At 29.3% G+C, this 18073-nt stretch overlaps 2 protein-coding genes across 2 annotated transcripts; both read left to right on the top strand.

Annotated features, from left to right (window-relative positions):
• Positions 1 to 5286: 5286 nt before the first annotated feature.
• On the top strand, positions 5287 to 8547 carry LOC109814498 (Leucine-rich repeat protein kinase family protein). Its single transcript, XM_020378946.2, has 2 exons — positions 5287 to 6567; positions 6684 to 8547. The coding sequence occupies exons 1-2, from the start codon at positions 5319 to 5321 to the stop codon at positions 7031 to 7033; spliced, it is 1599 nt and encodes a 532-aa protein (XP_020234535.2). The 5' UTR covers positions 5287 to 5318; the 3' UTR covers positions 7034 to 8547.
• Positions 8548 to 10512: 1965 nt separating this feature from the next.
• On the top strand, positions 10513 to 17494 carry LOC109814486 (alpha amino-terminal protein methyltransferase). The gene is made up of 8 exons (XM_020378929.3): positions 10513 to 10771; positions 10918 to 11062; positions 11858 to 11916; positions 13314 to 13433; positions 15053 to 15154; positions 16364 to 16418; positions 16692 to 16789; positions 17174 to 17494. The coding sequence occupies exons 1-8, from the start codon at positions 10535 to 10537 to the stop codon at positions 17303 to 17305; spliced, it is 948 nt and encodes a 315-aa protein (XP_020234518.1). The 5' UTR covers positions 10513 to 10534; the 3' UTR covers positions 17306 to 17494.
• Positions 17495 to 18073: the final 579 nt, after the last annotated feature.

The raw sequence follows: 18073 nt of genomic DNA, 5'->3' as shown, positions 1-18073 counted from the left end.
TTGTTTGGAAAGGGCTAAGCGATTTCCCTTCCATGCTCTGTTTTATTTTATTGTACCTATATAAAAGCAGAGGAAAAAGAAAACAAGGGAGATAGAGAACAGAAGAAGGCAAATATATGAGGGCTCACAAAATGCTACCAATTAGCTAGGAACAGGGGTTTTACAAATTTTATTTTCTTCTTCTACTCATTCCCTATGTATTAAGGATTCATTCTCACTACCATGAGTGATTAATCCTTGTCTTTTGTTGAGATTAAATGTAAACTATCAAACTCTTATATATACTCATTTAGATTCATATATATGATGATCTATTATTCAATGTTAGTAATTTAATTTTATTCTATTATTAATGTTAAGGTGACTTGATCACTCATCTTTAATCTTTGATTTGGATTTTGGTTGGAAAACATTTTCTAAATCTAGTTTTGAATCAAATCACCTAACAACTCTAAAGATTAGGAATAGATTTGGGTTTGTTAGTTGAACTCTAACTTAATGCAAGATTTCTAATTTGATAAAATAAATGAATCATTTATTTAGTCAGATTCTTTAGAATTTCTAAATGCAAGGAATTGATTTGAAATGATCTTAATAAACTCAATAACATTGAATGATATAAATCATATATGGATATCTTACAAGTAGGCGTGAGTAGAAGGTTTCAAACCGCCCGAAACCGAAGTTTTTCTTGGTCCATTTTTTAGTTTGGATGGTTTTTTTTTTCTTCAGATTTTTCAATTTTACGGGTTGTTTGACTCGATTTGGTATGGGTTTTGTTGGTCGGGTTCGGGTTAAAATATTTGAACCCGTTGATATCCATACCCGACCGACACATAATAATTAAAATTTAAAAGGTATATTATTATTTATTAGCTAGCACCGCGACCACGAGAGTAGAAGTTATAAAGTAGAAACCTAAGTGCCGCGAAACCCTCTCCTCACGCCCGTAGAAACTAGAAACCATACCGCTACTGCAACCCCTATTTTCCACATTGTGCCATCATCTCCAATTCTCCACAATCCAATGCATTCTCAGGTACTCCACATTTCTCTTCTCATAAATGGGTCTCAATCGTTTTCCACAATTTCCAAACTTTTTTTCCCTTTTAACAAATTCCTTAATATTCGAAAATGGGCAATGTAATGCCCATCTTACGTTAATGCAACGGTTCCGACAATGACATTTTTTTCCTTTAATGTTTGATCAGACATTATCGGTGGGCAACTTAGAGATTGTGGGGGTGTTGTTGGATGAAGTGAAGTTTTGTGTTTTTCGTCCAAGATTGAATTTTTCTTTGTGAGTAATAATTGATTCGTTTGTCGTGGGTGTTGAGCTCAAATGGGAGTTGTTTGTTTCGTGTTGTGAGCTCGGGTTATGGCCCAATCCGACTAATCCGATCTAGTTAATTCGAGACCCGAAAATCCAAATTCAATAAACTCGAAATACTGTTACGGTCAAAAATGGGCTATTTTTTTTGGATCAGTTTGAATTGGGCTAAATATTTTTTACCCGAATCTGTTCGAACCCGTCCCATGCTCAGGCCTACTTAGAAGTGCATAAGGTTGAAATTGGTAAAGTTTAATCCCAACATGTTTGTTAAGTGTTATTTTCTTGTGTTATTACTAGTCCATTTACAATCTTTTATAATTCTTAAAATCCGAACGACACTATGTTTATAATATCCCTAAATTTTTTTATTTTAAGTTTTTACTAAAATATTCAGAATTATAAATATTTAAAAAATTTTGAGGTTTCACAACTCATACTTTTTTGTATATTACAGTGACTCTGTATGTTTACCTCAAAATCCCATCAAGAATATGTGATTATTTTAGATGTAACAAATAGTAGTTGTAGACTTATGGCCCTATAAATATTGAAATTCGAAATGTAAAAAGATGTCCACGACCAAGTTAATGAAATTTCTCTTACTTTTTGTTTACTTATTGCTTTTTACAATTTTCATTTACAAGTTTTCCTCCTTTGATTCAGCTGTTGACAATCTTTTTTTACTTTAACCACCATTAAGAGTAACATAACATAATCCCCAATACCATAATTGTTAGGAAACTCTTGGTAGTGAAGTAAGAATTTAATTGGGAGACAAAATCTCTTCGTCGAGTTAACCGTTAGAGTGAAAAAATCATTTCATTTATTTGGTGTTTAATTAGCCATTATCACGACTAATTATTTCAAAAGTCCACACGAACAATAATATACACCTTTTGCATACTAATCACACAAATCTTTTTTTGCCATTTAGTCTCTTTATTCCTGTAGTTCTTCAAAAATAATTTTGATTATAATTAAGGATGTTAAAATGAGTTCAACTCATCACATAAGTTAAATAATTAACTTACCAAAATAGGTTCGAATACATAATTCAAGTCTTTAATTCATATTCAAGTCTATATAATTTGTCAACTCAATAAGTTAAATGATAAGTTAAAGTCAAATTAATCCATCATGTTATTTTTTTTTTTAAATTATCTAGTTAAACAGTAATTTTTTTTGACATAATATTTTGTGAAAATTTTATTTTTAATTATTTTGTTACTTTACTCTATATTTATTTCACATAATAATTTCCAAAAAAAAGTATTTAGACAACTTAGTAACATATTATTCATATAATTATGCTTAGTGAGATTGAGACATTTCGTGTGTTGATATTTGTTTTAAAATATTTAAGAATCAATAATGTTTATTGAATTAATTAGTATTATATTTTCAACCCTCAAAGTCTTAGAATTTAAGTGTTAGACTTATAAGAATAGTTAATTTGTTATTTTTTATTAATTAAAAACTCAAGGATAAAATAATTCAAAAATTGTGTACATAAAAATAGAGAATCACTTTTATATATAGATATTGTGTTTAGTTAATTTATCAATTTATTGATTTTTATAATTTTTATTTGGCTTAAACATGTTTTTAGTTCATGTTAAATGAACTACTTTTTATTTTGGTTCTTATAATATTTTTTTGTTTTTTATCCTCTAAAATTGAAAAAAAAAATTTAGTCCTAATATTATGTAATTATTTTTAAAATACTTTAGTATTTATCATATGGTCAGATAATCATCTCCAATGGCACTTACGACTATATTTGATATTATGTTAATGTGATACCTCTACTTTTTTTTTTTTTAATATAAATTCTTAAAACAAATTTAGCTTATCTACCTTAAAATAAATATTAAGCACAAAAAATAGTGACTTTAAATTTAAGAGGGATAAAAATTAAAGAAAAATATTTTATAGGTACTGATATCAAAATTTGCTCATTTTATAAATCAAAAGCAACAATTCTAAATTTTAGAATAATAAGAAACTTAATTTTTTTTATACATTGACTAAAATTAAAACAAATTTACTTTACACAAACTAAAAATATATTTAATTTTTTAATGGTTCAACTCAATCTAAAATTCACTATTAATTAGATTAAGTTGAAAATTTTAACTTAAATATAGAACGGTCTAGTCGAATTCAACCTAATTTACCTAATTTTTTTACAAGTTAATAACAAATTGACTTAAATTAGGTTGGATTCACCCATTTCACATCTTATTTACAATTGAATCTTAGGGTGCATTTAATTTCAGAAAATATCTTTTATTTTTATTTTTAAAAATAACTTTAATTTTCAAATTTTAAAATTTAGAAAACGTGTTTAACTTAATCATTTTTAATAAAAAAAAATCATAAAATGATTATGGCATAAAATTTATAAACAAATTTTGAATAATAAACTTACAATATATATATATATATATATATATATATATATATATATATATATATATATATATAAAATCAATACTCTTTATCTTTAAAAATAACAATCATTATTCGATTGAACATATTTGAAAATTAATATTTAATTATAATAAACAAATAATATATTTTGTCAAGAAAAATTAAACTAAATAATATATTATATATGAAATTAAAAATCTATAAAATAATCATGTAAAATAAATTATAAAATATCTTTTATTCACATTAATTACATTAAAATATTAATTTTTAATTGAATTAATGTATATAATATATAAGATATTTAGTGAATTGAATTATATGTATAAAAAATTAAATTAAATTATACGTAATACACACTTTCTTATATATATATATATACATATATAATAACGTAACAACAAATATATGAAATAACAAAATGTTTAATGAATAAACTAAAACTAAAAGATTGTAAAGATAGTAACAAAACGGTTCATAACTTCAGTTAAATTATGATTATAATAAAGAGATAAAATAGTAGTTTTAATTCTATATATAAAAAAAGTAGTTTCAAGAAAGTTATGAACCAATTTAAGAAAAAATAGAAAAAGAGAATTGACAAGAGAGAAAAAATTCAATAATTGTTGTGATATTAGTACTGTCGGCGTTGTCGATTGAAAGTGCGTTTTTATGTTTTTAAAATTGAGTTATTTTTAAAAACGTTTTCACAGAAAATATTTTTTAAAAATTAAAATTAAACAAATTTTCAAGTTTATTTTCTCTTGTTTGAATGAATTTTTTTTTTTGTAAAGATAAGAAATATTACAAAGATAGTCACAATAAAGATTGAACTTAGGTCCTCATGCTTCTAACTACCTTAATTCCTCCCAACTCAACTACTAGGTTAACCCTAGTAATTAATGAAATTCTTTTTAGTAAAGAATGAAGAATTTAAATAAAAATTATTGTTATTATTAAGATCAAGATATTTTAAAATTAAAATTAAAATTAAAATTAAGTAATAAAATTATATTAGTCTATTTGATATTATAATTAATCTATTAATTTTAAGTTTTTGAATTTGATTAAAAATATTATTTTTTAATTTTTAAAATAAAAGAATATAATAATTAATAAAATGTAAAGAATATGACGGTTATTAAAAAAAATCTCTCTTATTATAGATTATTATTATAAATATTATTATTAGTGGGGTCGAGCCATTTTATACTTTTATTAAAAATAAAATTAAAATTAAAATAAAATAATAAAAATATATTGATTTAATTGGTATTATAATTAATTTATTAATTTTAAATTTTTAAAATTTTAAAAAATAATATTTTTTTTAATTTTTTTAAAAGATAAAAAAAATTATGAAGAGTAAAGTAGTTATTAAAAAAGATATCACTTTGTATATTATAGATTATTTTTAAGAATTTCAAAGTGACGACAACAGTTAACGGAAAACAAGCGGCACTAACTTTAAATTAGTTTCCTTTTGCGAACTTCATATCCAAATTTGAGTGCTTGTTATCCCAAAATCAAATGCTTCAAAATTAACTTATTCATGATCATGGCTACCATTTCTTCAACTTGGTACCTATTGCTTCCCATAATTTTATCGTTATGCCCCACAACACTATGTGCAACAGTTATAGAAGATCTCAAAAACTTACATCAACCTCCAGATTTTAACTCTACAATTTTATCCAACTGTCTCAAGAACCCATCTCTTAGGTACTGCAGTTCCTCACCCATGACGGACCTTGATGAAATATTCAAATTCACTATTGTTGCAAGCCATCTCTGCAATGAATCAAAGAACCCCAATTGTGTGGAGTCATTCCCCAAAGTTGATCTCAGAAACCGCCCCAATATTGCACCGCTTTATTTGTCCTTTGGTTTCTTTTGGAAGTATTGCCCCTTGACCATTATGTCCATTGATTTGTCCAACAATTCCATGAAGGGTGATTTTCCAATTGATGTTCTCCATTGCACCCAAATCCAGTCTCTTGATCTAAGTACCAATGCATTTTCTGGGGACATTCCAATTCAAAGTTTCTCTCCCTTGATCAACCTCACTTTTCTGAACCTCTCCTATAACTGCTTTTCAGAGAGTAAACTGTCTGATTCCCATTTCTTCAAAAGGTTTAACTCTTCTAGTTTTCTTCACTCTGGTGCTCTCTTGGATCGCAAAAGGTTTACACTAAAGGCTGTTGTTCTATTGGTTGGCTTTCCCATCCTTGTCATTTTGATGGTGATTGGCTTGGTATGGCTTTGTTTCCAAAGGCCTGATATTTTACCAAGAAAACTTCAAACAAGTATGAGGTTTACACCAGCAATTCTAAAGGCAGCAACTGCTGATTTTTCAAACGAGAATTTGATGGGGATGAGTGATGTTGTTCACATATACAAAGGGATCTTGAGAGATGGTACTGAAGTGAAAATTGAGATGTACTTTGATGATATACCAAGGGATAGTTATCGTAAATTTGTTGAAGAATGTAAGGTTTTGTGTAAGTTACACCACAAGAACCTTGTTAGAGTTATGGGGTGGTGTAGGAGCAGAAAATTCAGAGCCATTATAACAGAATGGACAAAAGAAGAAAATGTTGAAATGTGGTTATCAGGGTCGGGTCCACCATGGAATCATAGATTGAAAGTGTTAATGGGAGTTATTGAATGCATGCGTTATCTGCATGAGGAATGGCCTGAGGTTGACTATGAACTCAACACAAGTAGTATTTTATTGTCTGACAATATGGAACCGTTAATTTCGAGGTTCAAAGTTGTAGATCAAAACAACAATCGAAGAAGTAAGAATAATAGAATATTAGCACAAAATAAATATTTCTTCTCTTGTGTTGTCTTTGACTTTATCTTGTAATTTATGGCTTGTTTGCTAATTGGTATTTTCTTTCTTATATTGTAGAGATATATAGGGTTGGAGTATTCCTGCTAGAGATGATACTAAACAGAAAGGTTAAAGAGGAGTTTGATGAAGGTCATGCTGGATTTATTAGGTACATGAGAACCCTTAATCCAGAAGATTTGCAACAGAAGATTGATGAGAGAATGGAAGTAACTGAAACAAATTTTCATCAAGTTAAACAGGTTCTATCACTGGGATTAATGTGCATAGACCAATCAAACAATGAGAAGCCAAGCTTTGCTATGATATTTAACACTATAGCAAGAGCCTACAAGGCTACCCTTGTATCTGTAAATCATAGAATATTTCACGGGGAGAAATTTAAGGGACACGTGCATGTTCAAACCTGATAAGTCATCATATCAGTGGGTGTTTTCTGCAGAATAAATTCTTAGAACTAGTGTTGTCTCTGTTCTGACTTGCGAGCTGTTATTTTGATAATTTGATTCGCTATATTATAATTGTATTTAGTTTTAAGTCGAACTGTTAGCTGAACTGATAACTTGAAGATTTTGTATTGTACAATGATAAAATATGTTGTAAACCATCATTGATTTTGCAAACCCTCTCTCAGATGAAATACAATTTACCCTTTAAGTTTGGTCATGTACGATTGTTAATACACAATCTCTACTTTTCGAATTAATGGTCACAATTTTCTTTTTTCCGTCAAATTCATGATTAAAGTTATCAAAATGGATAATGTGAGATTGAGATGAAGTGCTATGATAAAGTGACAACTCGAATTAACTAACATCCATTTTCTTACGGTATCTTTGCTTAATATATTTCATATCTATATGATTTATTTAAATGTAACTCATGATTATGAGCTTTTAAGTTCAATCTGGTGGACATGATATAAAAACATTAATAAGTATATTTGGATGGAAAATTTAAATGAAGTAATTTATTTATTTAAAGAATTTTAAATTTTTTGAAGTGAAATGTCTTGTTTGGATAGAGAATTTATAAAGAATTTGAAATTTAAATATTTGTGAAATTTATTGAAATAGTAAAATTTCAAATTCTTAAAAAAAAAAAAAGTAAGAATTTGAAATTTATCATTCTTAGAATAATGGATTTAAATTTAACTCAATTCTATAAAACTAGCTTGTAAGGTAATGGTTGCTTTCTATTTATATACTATTTAATTGCATAATCCTTAGTTGATGTAGGGCTTGAATTTTTCCTAATACACCCCCTCACGTCCAGCACTATTGGGCTTGATACGTGGATAAATAGTAGGTGACTCTTTTTAATGATCTAAGATTAACGAGACTTTAGTTTTTCTCAATACACCCCTTCATGCTCATGGCACATGTATCAATGGTAGGTGACCTATTAAAAGTGGATTTAAATGATTATGATACTATCTTAGAATAATGGATTTAAGCATAACTTGACCCTACAAAATCGTAGTCGATGTGGGACTTGGATTTTTTCCAATACTCATATTTTTTTTTTCTTATTTCACTTATATATTTTATTTTGTCCCTTATCTCTTCATGTTTTTAATTATTGAATATTCAAAGATATTTTTAAAATTATTAAATATTATCTAATATTAATTTTTAAAATTATTAAATATTTAAAAATGAGCCAATATTTATTTTTATAAAATTTAATTTAAAAATTTCAATATATAAATATATTTTTAAAATTAATTTTACCATGATGGAATTAAATTATCATATTCAAACAAATAATTTAAGAAATTTGAATTGACTTATCTAAATAAAATATTTTAAGAATGATAAAAATTGAAATCAAAGTAATTTAAATACCAAGAATTTAAAATTTCTTAAATTTATAAAACCCCTCATCTAAACATACTATAAGGTTTTTTTTAATGAAAAAATATTATGGTAACCTGGCTGGAGTGAAGTGTACATCATCATCAATAAGGATATGTTGATTTAAGGGGGGAAATGAAAGCAACCAAAGTAAAAGAAAAATAGAAATGAAAGGAAAAAAAAGTTATTTTCCTGTATTTGATTATATAGAAGAAGAAAAAAAGTGTGTATAAGAGCAACTCTAATGGGAGTTGCATGTCCCATGAAGTAACTCAAGTCCTAATTTTTTGTCGTTGAAGGACTTTGACGTGACAACATGAGTTGCTTGAAAAAGAGAGAAAGTTGTTTCCTCAAGCAATCGTTCCATACTAGATTTCAAGCAGATCTTATTGAACATAGTTGAGAACGTTTTAGAAATAATAATAAGGAAAATTAATTTTCTTATAATATTTATGTATTTACTATTGCTTTATTTTATTTTTAATATCTACTTATTGTTTATTTTTTCTCGTAATTTATTTTCTTTCATTGTAGTACAATTATTCTTTTCAATAAAAATTTAAATTTACTTCATAAATGATTAAAAAATATTTTAAAAGTTGAATTTATTAAAATTTCATACTATTTGAGTAAATTTGTGTTTGAGTTGTTTAATGCTGACATGTTATACTAAGGACCACTTTTTTTATTTTTTAATGCATGAAACATCTTAAATAAGTTACTTCCATTAAAGATGCACTAAATACCTTCCTTACTTAAGAAAGGAGATGAAATTTATCCGTCATTATGCTTTTATTCCTCCTTAATCACCAGCTTACAAAATGGAATGGATGGGTGCTTCATTTCTTTCCTTCCCCCGTTAATTAGTTCTCTTCGCTTTTCGAATTTTCACTAAAAAAAAATAATTAAAATATAAATAAATTAATCAGACTTGTTTTTGTTGCAATCCTTCAATCGAAATAGAATGTAGATTGAGAGAAAAATACTAGATAATAGAATTTAAATTTTAGCATTTTTTGTATTATTGGATAGAATTCATAAGGGAGCCCTTAATGATCAAAGATAAAGTAAAGCTCACGCACACTTGTTAATTACTTGTCTAAATAAAGTATTAGGATTGGTCTAATAATAAAAGAGTTAGAATAAATATACGAAAACTTGTAATCTTTTTCACAGGAAAAAAAATTACATGTATAGGTATTATTAATTTTATTTCAAAAGTAGTTAAACATTATTATACAATTCAATAATATAATACTACTATTTACTTGTGAAACAAAGTTAATGACAATCAAACATTTCAACAATTACATGGAATTATTAATTATATATAAATTATTGTTTGTTCAACATTCAGTGTATTGTTTGAAGGATATGAGGTTAGAAAGCATGTATATTCAACTTAATATTTTCAAACAATATAACAAAATCTTTTGCTACTTTTCATCTCATTTTGTTTTATTTTGTTTTCATAATTAGACTTTACCAAAGAATTTAGGTTTTTTTTTTCTATATTTCGTTGTACCATAAAAAGTGAGTTATTGTTGTCCTATAAATATTATACTTGTGTGGTTTTTATATCTCTATCAATGTTTCATTTTCAATTTAATAGATTTTATTCACATAACACTATAGATAATGTGATAATGTGAAATGCAAAATTAAGAAAAAATGATAGGGATAGAATTCAACAATATCTCCTCCTCTCGTCATAAATTTCAACGACACTTAATTACTAAGATAACAAGTTTTCATAATATACAAATAAAAATTATAATGTATATATATTAAATAAGAATCAAAATTATACATATTTATTATTATTAAATAATATATATTATTTTTCTGTCACGTCATTCTACATTCTTAATTAATTAGAAATAATTTTATAATTTTTTTTAAAGAATTATTAAATTTTTGTTAAAACAAATAATTTACACAGTGTTGTATTCAAAATATTGTTTTGTAACCTAAAAAGTATTATATTTTTTGTTTTTAATTTATTTTATTTTTTGACGCAGAAGAATAGCGCGACACAAGAATTTGGGCTCGACTATGTTGTGTTGTTATTGGGTTCCTTCTTTTTCTCTTTTTCGCACTCGGGAACTCTCTGTCGCTTCGCAATTTTCTTCCTTCTCTTTCGCCCCGAACCGAAAAATAAGCTGCATGGACGCCGCCGGCTTAGATTCCGATGGCCGCGAATTCGACACCGCCGGCGAAATGTGGAGGGAACAGGTGGGTGACCCTAGCAAGAAGACTCAGTGGTATCGCGACGGCGTCTCCTATTGGGAGGTATCCCTCTCTCTCTTTCTTAATGGGTTTCTCTTTTGCTAACAAAGACAGAAAATTTGGATGGGTGGTCTATGATTCTAGTTACTTCCAGGTTGCAATTAACATGTTGTTTTAAAGTTTGCTTTTTTTATTGTTTGCAAGAGCAGGGTGTTACGGCAACGGTGGATGGGGTGTTGGGAGGGTTTGCGAATGTGAATGAGCCTGACATAAGTTGCAGTGAGGATTTTTTGAACACTCTCTTATCAGAACGTTTTTCTGCTGATGCTAGACGCCAACCACTCGTTGCTCTTGGTACTCACTCTTTGCCTCTTTGTTATTGGACCCCACCCACTTCTGAAAACCAATGTTGTTTTTGCTGACATTGCTTCATTTTACTAGCTGCATTTGTGAGAACTAGTAGAGATTTCATATTGGCTAGTGCTATGGCCCAAATAGTGTGTATTGTAGAGTTGAGTGATACACAAATTAGCTTTTTTACGAAGTGTAAATCCTAAATCCTATCGAAACTTAACTCCACCATACTAAACCGGTGATAGTTGTATCCCACTTATATACTATTTTGCCTATACGCATAGTGGATGTCCAAAGTTAAATTAGGCCCAAATTCACATTTTTAAGATGTATAAATTCAATAAAACCTAACTCAATAGTACAAAACTAATTTGTAATGTCAAGATTGTTTCCCAATTATATACACTATTTTGGTCATACCTTTAGTTGATGTGAGATCTCTAGCAAAATCTAATGCAGTTCTTGATGATATCTGTTCATTTATTGAACCCCACTTGTGAGATCCAGCATAGTTCTCGATGAAATTGGTTCGTCTCTTGAAGCCAACATGTGAGAACCAATGTGCTTCTTGATGATGCTGTTTCATAGATTTTCAAATGGAATGGGATTTTAGCTGGGGTTTTATTTGATTTTTCCCCTTGGGAAAGATGGCTGCTGTGTTTTAGATTATTTTCTAGAGTGTCTTTGGGAAACATGACATTAGGTTCCTGCTTTCTGTGAATGTAATACAAGAATTGCTTTAATTATTTAATTTTTATACACTGAAGATCTAATCAGCAAACTCTTGAATTCCAGATTGTGGTTCTGGCATTGGTAGAGTCACAAAAAATCTGTTAATAAGATACTTCAATGAGGTTTGTCAGATTTACCTTCCTCACATACATCTTTCTGAGTCAATCTGTTGGCTTGCTCATTCATAATGTGTCTTTTGTTTTTATAGTTCGTAACTGATGATGCTTCTATTGAGTAATTGTTATTGGTGCTACATTTATAATGGAAAGTCAAAGGAGCATCTGTTGTTTCTATGTTTACAATACCAAAAATATTGGGGGACTTTTCTTGTCTGGGATTATGCTTATATTTGGAAGCTAACTATATGTTGGTATGTTTGAGAGACTACAAAACACACTAAATGGAGAAGTAGTGGGATAATGAAGCTATACTATACTTCTCTGTTTAATATGATGTTAGTGTAGAGAAAAATATAATGAAATTTGCAAGCAATTTGTTTTTAGTGCTGGATTGAATCTGTTTTTACCATATCATTGTGCTTTGGTGGCACTACTCTTGTTATAGTTTAAGCCTTCTTTAGTTAACACATACCCTAGTTCTGAGCTCAAACAAGTAGGGAATAAACCATAGTAGTTAGAAGCTTCTATTTCTATATATTTGAAGTGTACTGCTTGGTATAAGTCTAACCAGCTCAGGTTGTATCAAATTTATTTGTGGAGTGAGATTGGCTTCGTCCCATGCATGTATCAAATCCAGGCTTTACAGCTTCTGGGATATCAAATCCAGGCTTAACTGCTTGGTATAAGTCTAACCAGCTCAGGTTGTATCAAATTTATTTGTGGAGCGAGATTGGCTTCGTCCCATGCATGTATCAAATCCAGGCTTAACAGCTTCTGGGATATCAAGTAATTATCCTATTCAAAAGGGTAAGGACTAAGGTTTAGGAAAAGAAGCAGGGATCGTGTTATAGTGAAGAATCTAAAATAAGTTTTTATATTTTACATGAACTGAGTTACATGGGTTTGGTGAAGCTATATAACTATAAATAGGTTATGTTAGCCTGTTTGGTGAAGCTATATAACTATTCTGGTTGTGTTCAGATTGAGCATTTTAGTGTCGTGGCGTGGCCTTGTTCTAACAATGAAGATATGCTAAAAAATATTCCATTTAAATTCTAACCAAGTATGTAAAAATGCATTTTTAATTCCAAGCTTTTACTAAAATGAAGAGTTACCTTGTATGGTTGATTGCTTCTGAATTCTGATATTGGCGTCCTTACTGAATGCCAATGTCTGCACCTCTTTTATTCTTTTTGCTTCTCTCTCATCTTTTCCCCTCTAGTTTTATTTAATTTTTTCTTACTTATGGCTCATTAGAGATGTGATCTGATGTGCCCCTCATGTAGTCACGTGTTTTAGCCTCTCTTACATTGTCTATTTTTATTTTTTAAAAATTCAATCTGGAATTCCTTCATCCTTGATATATGGCCTTTTGTTTTCTTGTTTGTTATAAAATTCAGGTTGATCTTCTGGAGCCAGTATCACATTTTTTAGAGACTGCACGTGAAACTTTGGGTCTGGGATGTCCGACAAATTCAGATATGCATAAGGCTGTTAATTTTTATTGTGTTCCTCTTCAGGTGTGTACTTCACCTTTTTGTAGGTTAGAGAATTGTGATATGGGTATGAAAAGGGTGTGGAATTGGCATCTAAACAGGGTACCACCCTATATTCCCTGTAGAGTACATAAGAATGAAGTTGGTCATTGTGAACACTATTTGATCAATTTGAATAACATTTTGGAGATTGATTACCCCTCTTCTGATTGATCCTTAACATGTGCCTTACTTATACAAATGGAGTTGAATTAGACACTAGCCATATTAAAATGGTGTGCAACCTGATGCTATAAAGATCCCACCTTGTTGGGGTCTAGGGATGGGTTGGACAAGTCACATGAGTGCAACACTCCAACCATTACAATAAATGAATAGAATAGACAAAATAACTAATATTCACACAATTCCAATAATCAGGATAGCTGATTATTTGATATTTGACTTTTTATTCTGGCTTTGTAATTTTTCCACTTTTCTCCTTTATTTTTACTTTTATTTTTCTGGGATGATAAGAAATCCTCCTTACAAAATTAAAAAGGGTACAGGTAGAGAATAAAAAAGAATAACATTAATAGAGCAGAACTGTCTAATCTCTCAGCATTGCTGTAGGCAATAGCCATCTCAAAAGACCATGGGCTTTACACCATGTAGAAGCCAAATGGCTAATCTTACCCAAAGGAGTTGGTCATCCAAAGAAATTTTCTTAAAAATGCAAGAATGGTGCTCCAACCAAATACTCCAAGGATCAGCATATATTGCATACTGCCACAAAATTTTTGCTTGCTGCTCTTGTTAAGCTTAGTATAATGTGTATTCAAACTTGAAGTCATTGACAGTTCACAAAAGTGTGGATCTCTTGATGTCTTTATTTGAGCTTTGATGTATGTTAATCTTTTTATTTATCATTTTTTGATTGAATAATAGAAAGACTAGATTTTCTTATAATTAAAAATGTTCAATAATTCAGACCTTTTTATGAACTGGACCTCTATAATTTTACTTTTTTAGTAATCCAGTTTTTTTTTTTTTCCATAATTTTTTTGGCTGTTATGGGACACTAAGTTTTCACAGGCAATATTTGGTGTATGTTTTATTTTTATGGCCTTTCACATCTAACAAGTAAATAATTACCTGGAAACTGGCATTTCTAATCATTTTTTTTATTGAATATTAGGAAGAATAGCGTTTCTTATAATTTTAAGAAGTTACTTCAATAGTTTAGACTCTTAAATGGTTCTCTATATTATTATTTTTTTAAAAAAAAACACCAGTTTTTTTTCTCTCGTGTTTTTCTCCATATTTTCTGACTGAAGTAGGCATTCTTCATAATTATTTGGAAACTTACATTCTTCATAAAGATGTAGGCATTGAAGTAGCTACATACTAGTTTAAATGCTCTTATAGACCTCTATAACACATATTACAAATTTAATGGCTGCTCCCTCTACCTACCCCCACCTCTGCTCCCAAAATAAATAAGAAGATATGTATTTTTTTGTCCATTTGTATAAGTGATAAGTAGAAAAATTCAAGCTAATGTGGCACTTTAGATATTTGTCTGGTATTAAATAATTTTAGCACCACTTTTGGCCTATTCTTTAGTAATGTTATTGAGCACCTCTTGCTTTCCCTTGTTTTAGGATTTTACACCAGATACTGGAAGATATGACGTAATATGGATTCAATGGTGTATTGGTCATCTTACAGATGATGATTTTGTTTCATTTTTCAAGAGAGCAAAGGTAAGTCGTCCAATCAATATTCTCTTCATATTGGGTATTTAATAGTCAATGAATACATTTAAAATAAGTAATTTTGTTAGGGAATTCTACATAATTAAGTATTTACTTGAGGATTCAGCTTTATGTACCATTTCTTTAGAATTCAAAAGACGTGTAGTTGCATCATGCTTGATAAAGTAATCTAGTTTGTCGACTATTTCTGCTCACCTATGATTAATATCGTTCTTTTTCATTCACATTTCCCATATATGTGATTTGCCTTGGTACTTGCTAGTAATTTTCAAGTCTTGCATTATTGCAGTAACTGAGATTAGATAGGAAGATATTGGTCACCTTTTCTAAAAATATGTATTATATATACAGCTATTCTATATGAAGAAGTCTTTCTGTTTCTATACTATCAAAACATATTCTCTTACACTATATGTATAAATGAATTTGGCCATAGGAGAAACTGTACCTTTTATTCGTAATTTGAGGATTCAGCTTTATGTACCATTTCTTTAGAATTCAAAAGACGTGTAGTTGCATCATGCTTGATAAAGTAATCTAGTTTATCGACTATTTCTGCTCACCTATGATTAACATCGTTCTTTTTCATTCACATTTGCCATATATGTGATTTGCCTTGGTACTTGCTAGTAATTTTCAAGTCTTGCATTATTGCAGTAACTGAGATTAGATAGGAAGATATTGGTCACCTTTTCTAAAAATATGTATTATATATACAGCTATTCTATATGAAGGAGTCTTTCTGTTTCTATACTATCAAAACATATTCTCTTCACTATATGTATAAATGAATTTGGCCACAGGAGAAACTGTACCTTTTATTCGTAATTTAAGTATGCAGAAATATTTGATAATCTGAAAGTTTGTATGTAATTTATCTTACCAGTTACCACTATTAAAGATTGATGCTTTTGTAGCTTTCATTGGTTTAACATTAACCATATTAAGTTCATTTTATTTGTAATCTTGTGATGGTTTTGTTGGATTCAAGCTATTATAATTTATACCTACATCAATAGATTGGAAAGTTGATAATGTCTTTTTCATTTTTTTGGTGGTAATTCAAATAGTGTGCAGGGATTTTCCTGTCATTACTGTTGTTGATGACTTGAATTGTCGTCATACAAATTTATCACTTTCATATATTTATTTTGATTTTGATGGCATTTTGACATTTAGTCATATACATTACTGTAGGATGGCCTAAAACCAGGTGGATTGTTTGTCCTGAAGGAGAATATTGCTAGATCTGGTAATTTCATCATTATTGTTTTCTGTCTTTCTAGTCATACTGAAGGATTTATTTCCTGCATTTTCTATCATAGCTTTCAAACAGTGGAGGAGAGAGGATAGCCCACTCAAGCCCATCCTGTTGTAAACTCCAAATAATAATATTGGGTTGAAAGATGTTGTAGAAATTAATTTTCTTCACTGTGATGAACTAATTTATCCGTGTTCCATTCAGTTTAAGTGGAGGTTTACTTTATGGTTTTGGATCATTGCTTTCATGCTTTGTTCTGTGCAGGATTTGTGCTTGATAATGAAGACCGAAGCGTTACAAGATCTGATTTATACTTCAAAGAGCTATTTTCTCGATGCGGATTGCATGTTTACAAATCAAAGGTAAATAGCATATATACTAGGTTTCTTTATGATATCTCTTACATTTTAATTTTCTTAATTAGAAGTTAGAAATAAAATAGAACTCAGCGTCTTGGAGATATTATTTTCAACATCCTTTTGAAATTTCTTCCCTCCCCATATCTGCATGGTCCCCTACATCCCCGGGAATTCACATATTCTAATTATGAAGAATCGTATCTTATGTTGCCTGAAAAGTTACATTTAATTATCTGTGTCAACGCTATCGTTCTGCTTTAAAAGGATATTTCCATGTGCAGATGTGTATGTACCTTTTTATTTATTTTCCTTGTCCATGTATTATTGGGAGTCCCTTGTATCTTGCTACACGCTTTTTGCCAATCCATTTGAGTTTTGTTGAATCAGGATCAGAAAGGATTCCCAGAAGGATTATTTGCTGTGAAGATGTATGCATTAACTACAGAGGCTCCAAAGAGGGCTCCCCGCACCAAATCCAAAATACCAACTAAAACTAATAGACCTAGAACCATTCATTAAGTTATTATTAGAGTAGTTTCTCGATCTTGTGCTCTTGATTCTTGAATATTTATTCATCGTAAGCCTTTTTTTGTTTTTCAATTGGGAGATCCATGTTGTATAGTAATTTGTGATCTTGATTATTAATTTGTTTGCCATAAGACATTAATCGGATAGTATTTGAAATGCAATTTTCCGTTGTCTCAGCTACCCGAGATCTATCGAAAGGTGAATAGTGTTGTTTGTACTATATTGATGGCTGTTATTCATTTCCTTTCCCATTCACCATCTTTTACACTTTACTTCTCCGTTTGGTTTCTGTTCCCTTTCCTTCATTTTCGAGCATCGTTTGGTTGTGATCATGTCTCAAGCTTCGTCCTCTACTCAAACAACTAGCAGGAGACAATTTGCTAGCTTTTGCTATTGTGGTTCGTTTAAGTTCTACGACAATGAGAAACTCTGGAAGGAGATTTATTGGATGTTACATGGTATTTGAATGAGTAACTAGAAGCAAATTGCCATACAATAATATAATTAGGGACTTGTCGCGTATGTTCGCAACTTCGCATGTAGGGATTAAACAAAAATTACACATGAATGATGGCATATAACAATTGTGTAATGTGACTTTTCAACTATGATGATATAGATAATATTTTGTAAAACTACATGTATCAGTCTATAACTTTGTGGACTAAATTATAAAAATAAAAAGATTAAGGATTTAATTATAATTTTTTTAATTTAAAGACTTCATTAAAAATTTGTAAAAAAAATTCATATATCAAC

Source organism: Cajanus cajan, chromosome 2 (genome assembly GCF_000230855.2).
Source record: "Cajanus cajan strain Asha chromosome 2, NIPB_CcT2T_4, whole genome shotgun sequence".
Taxonomy (NCBI): domain Eukaryota; kingdom Viridiplantae; phylum Streptophyta; class Magnoliopsida; order Fabales; family Fabaceae; genus Cajanus; species Cajanus cajan.
This window is presented reverse-complemented; position numbering and strand designations above follow the sequence as displayed.

What these genes read in the sequence shown, in the direction of transcription:
- LOC109814486 (XM_020378929.3), top strand. Translation starts at nt 10,535, where the DNA reads ATGTTGTGTTGTTATTGGGTTCCTTCTTTTTCTCTTTTTCGCACTCGG. An exon ending in ACGGCGTCTCCTATTGGGAG is followed by an intron (nt 10,772 to 10,917) that starts GTATCCCTCTCT and finishes TTGCAAGAGCAG; the next exon opens with GGTGTTACGGCAACGGTGGA. An exon ending in GGAGAATATTGCTAGATCTG is followed by an intron (nt 16,419 to 16,691) that starts GTAATTTCATCA and finishes TGTTCTGTGCAG; the next exon opens with GATTTGTGCTTGATAATGAA.
- LOC109814498 (XM_020378946.2), top strand. Translation starts at nt 5,319, where the DNA reads ATGATCATGGCTACCATTTCTTCAACTTGGTACCTATTGCTTCCCATA. An exon ending in TCAAAACAACAATCGAAGAA is followed by an intron (nt 6,568 to 6,683) that starts GTAAGAATAATA and finishes CTTATATTGTAG; the next exon opens with AGATATATAGGGTTGGAGTA.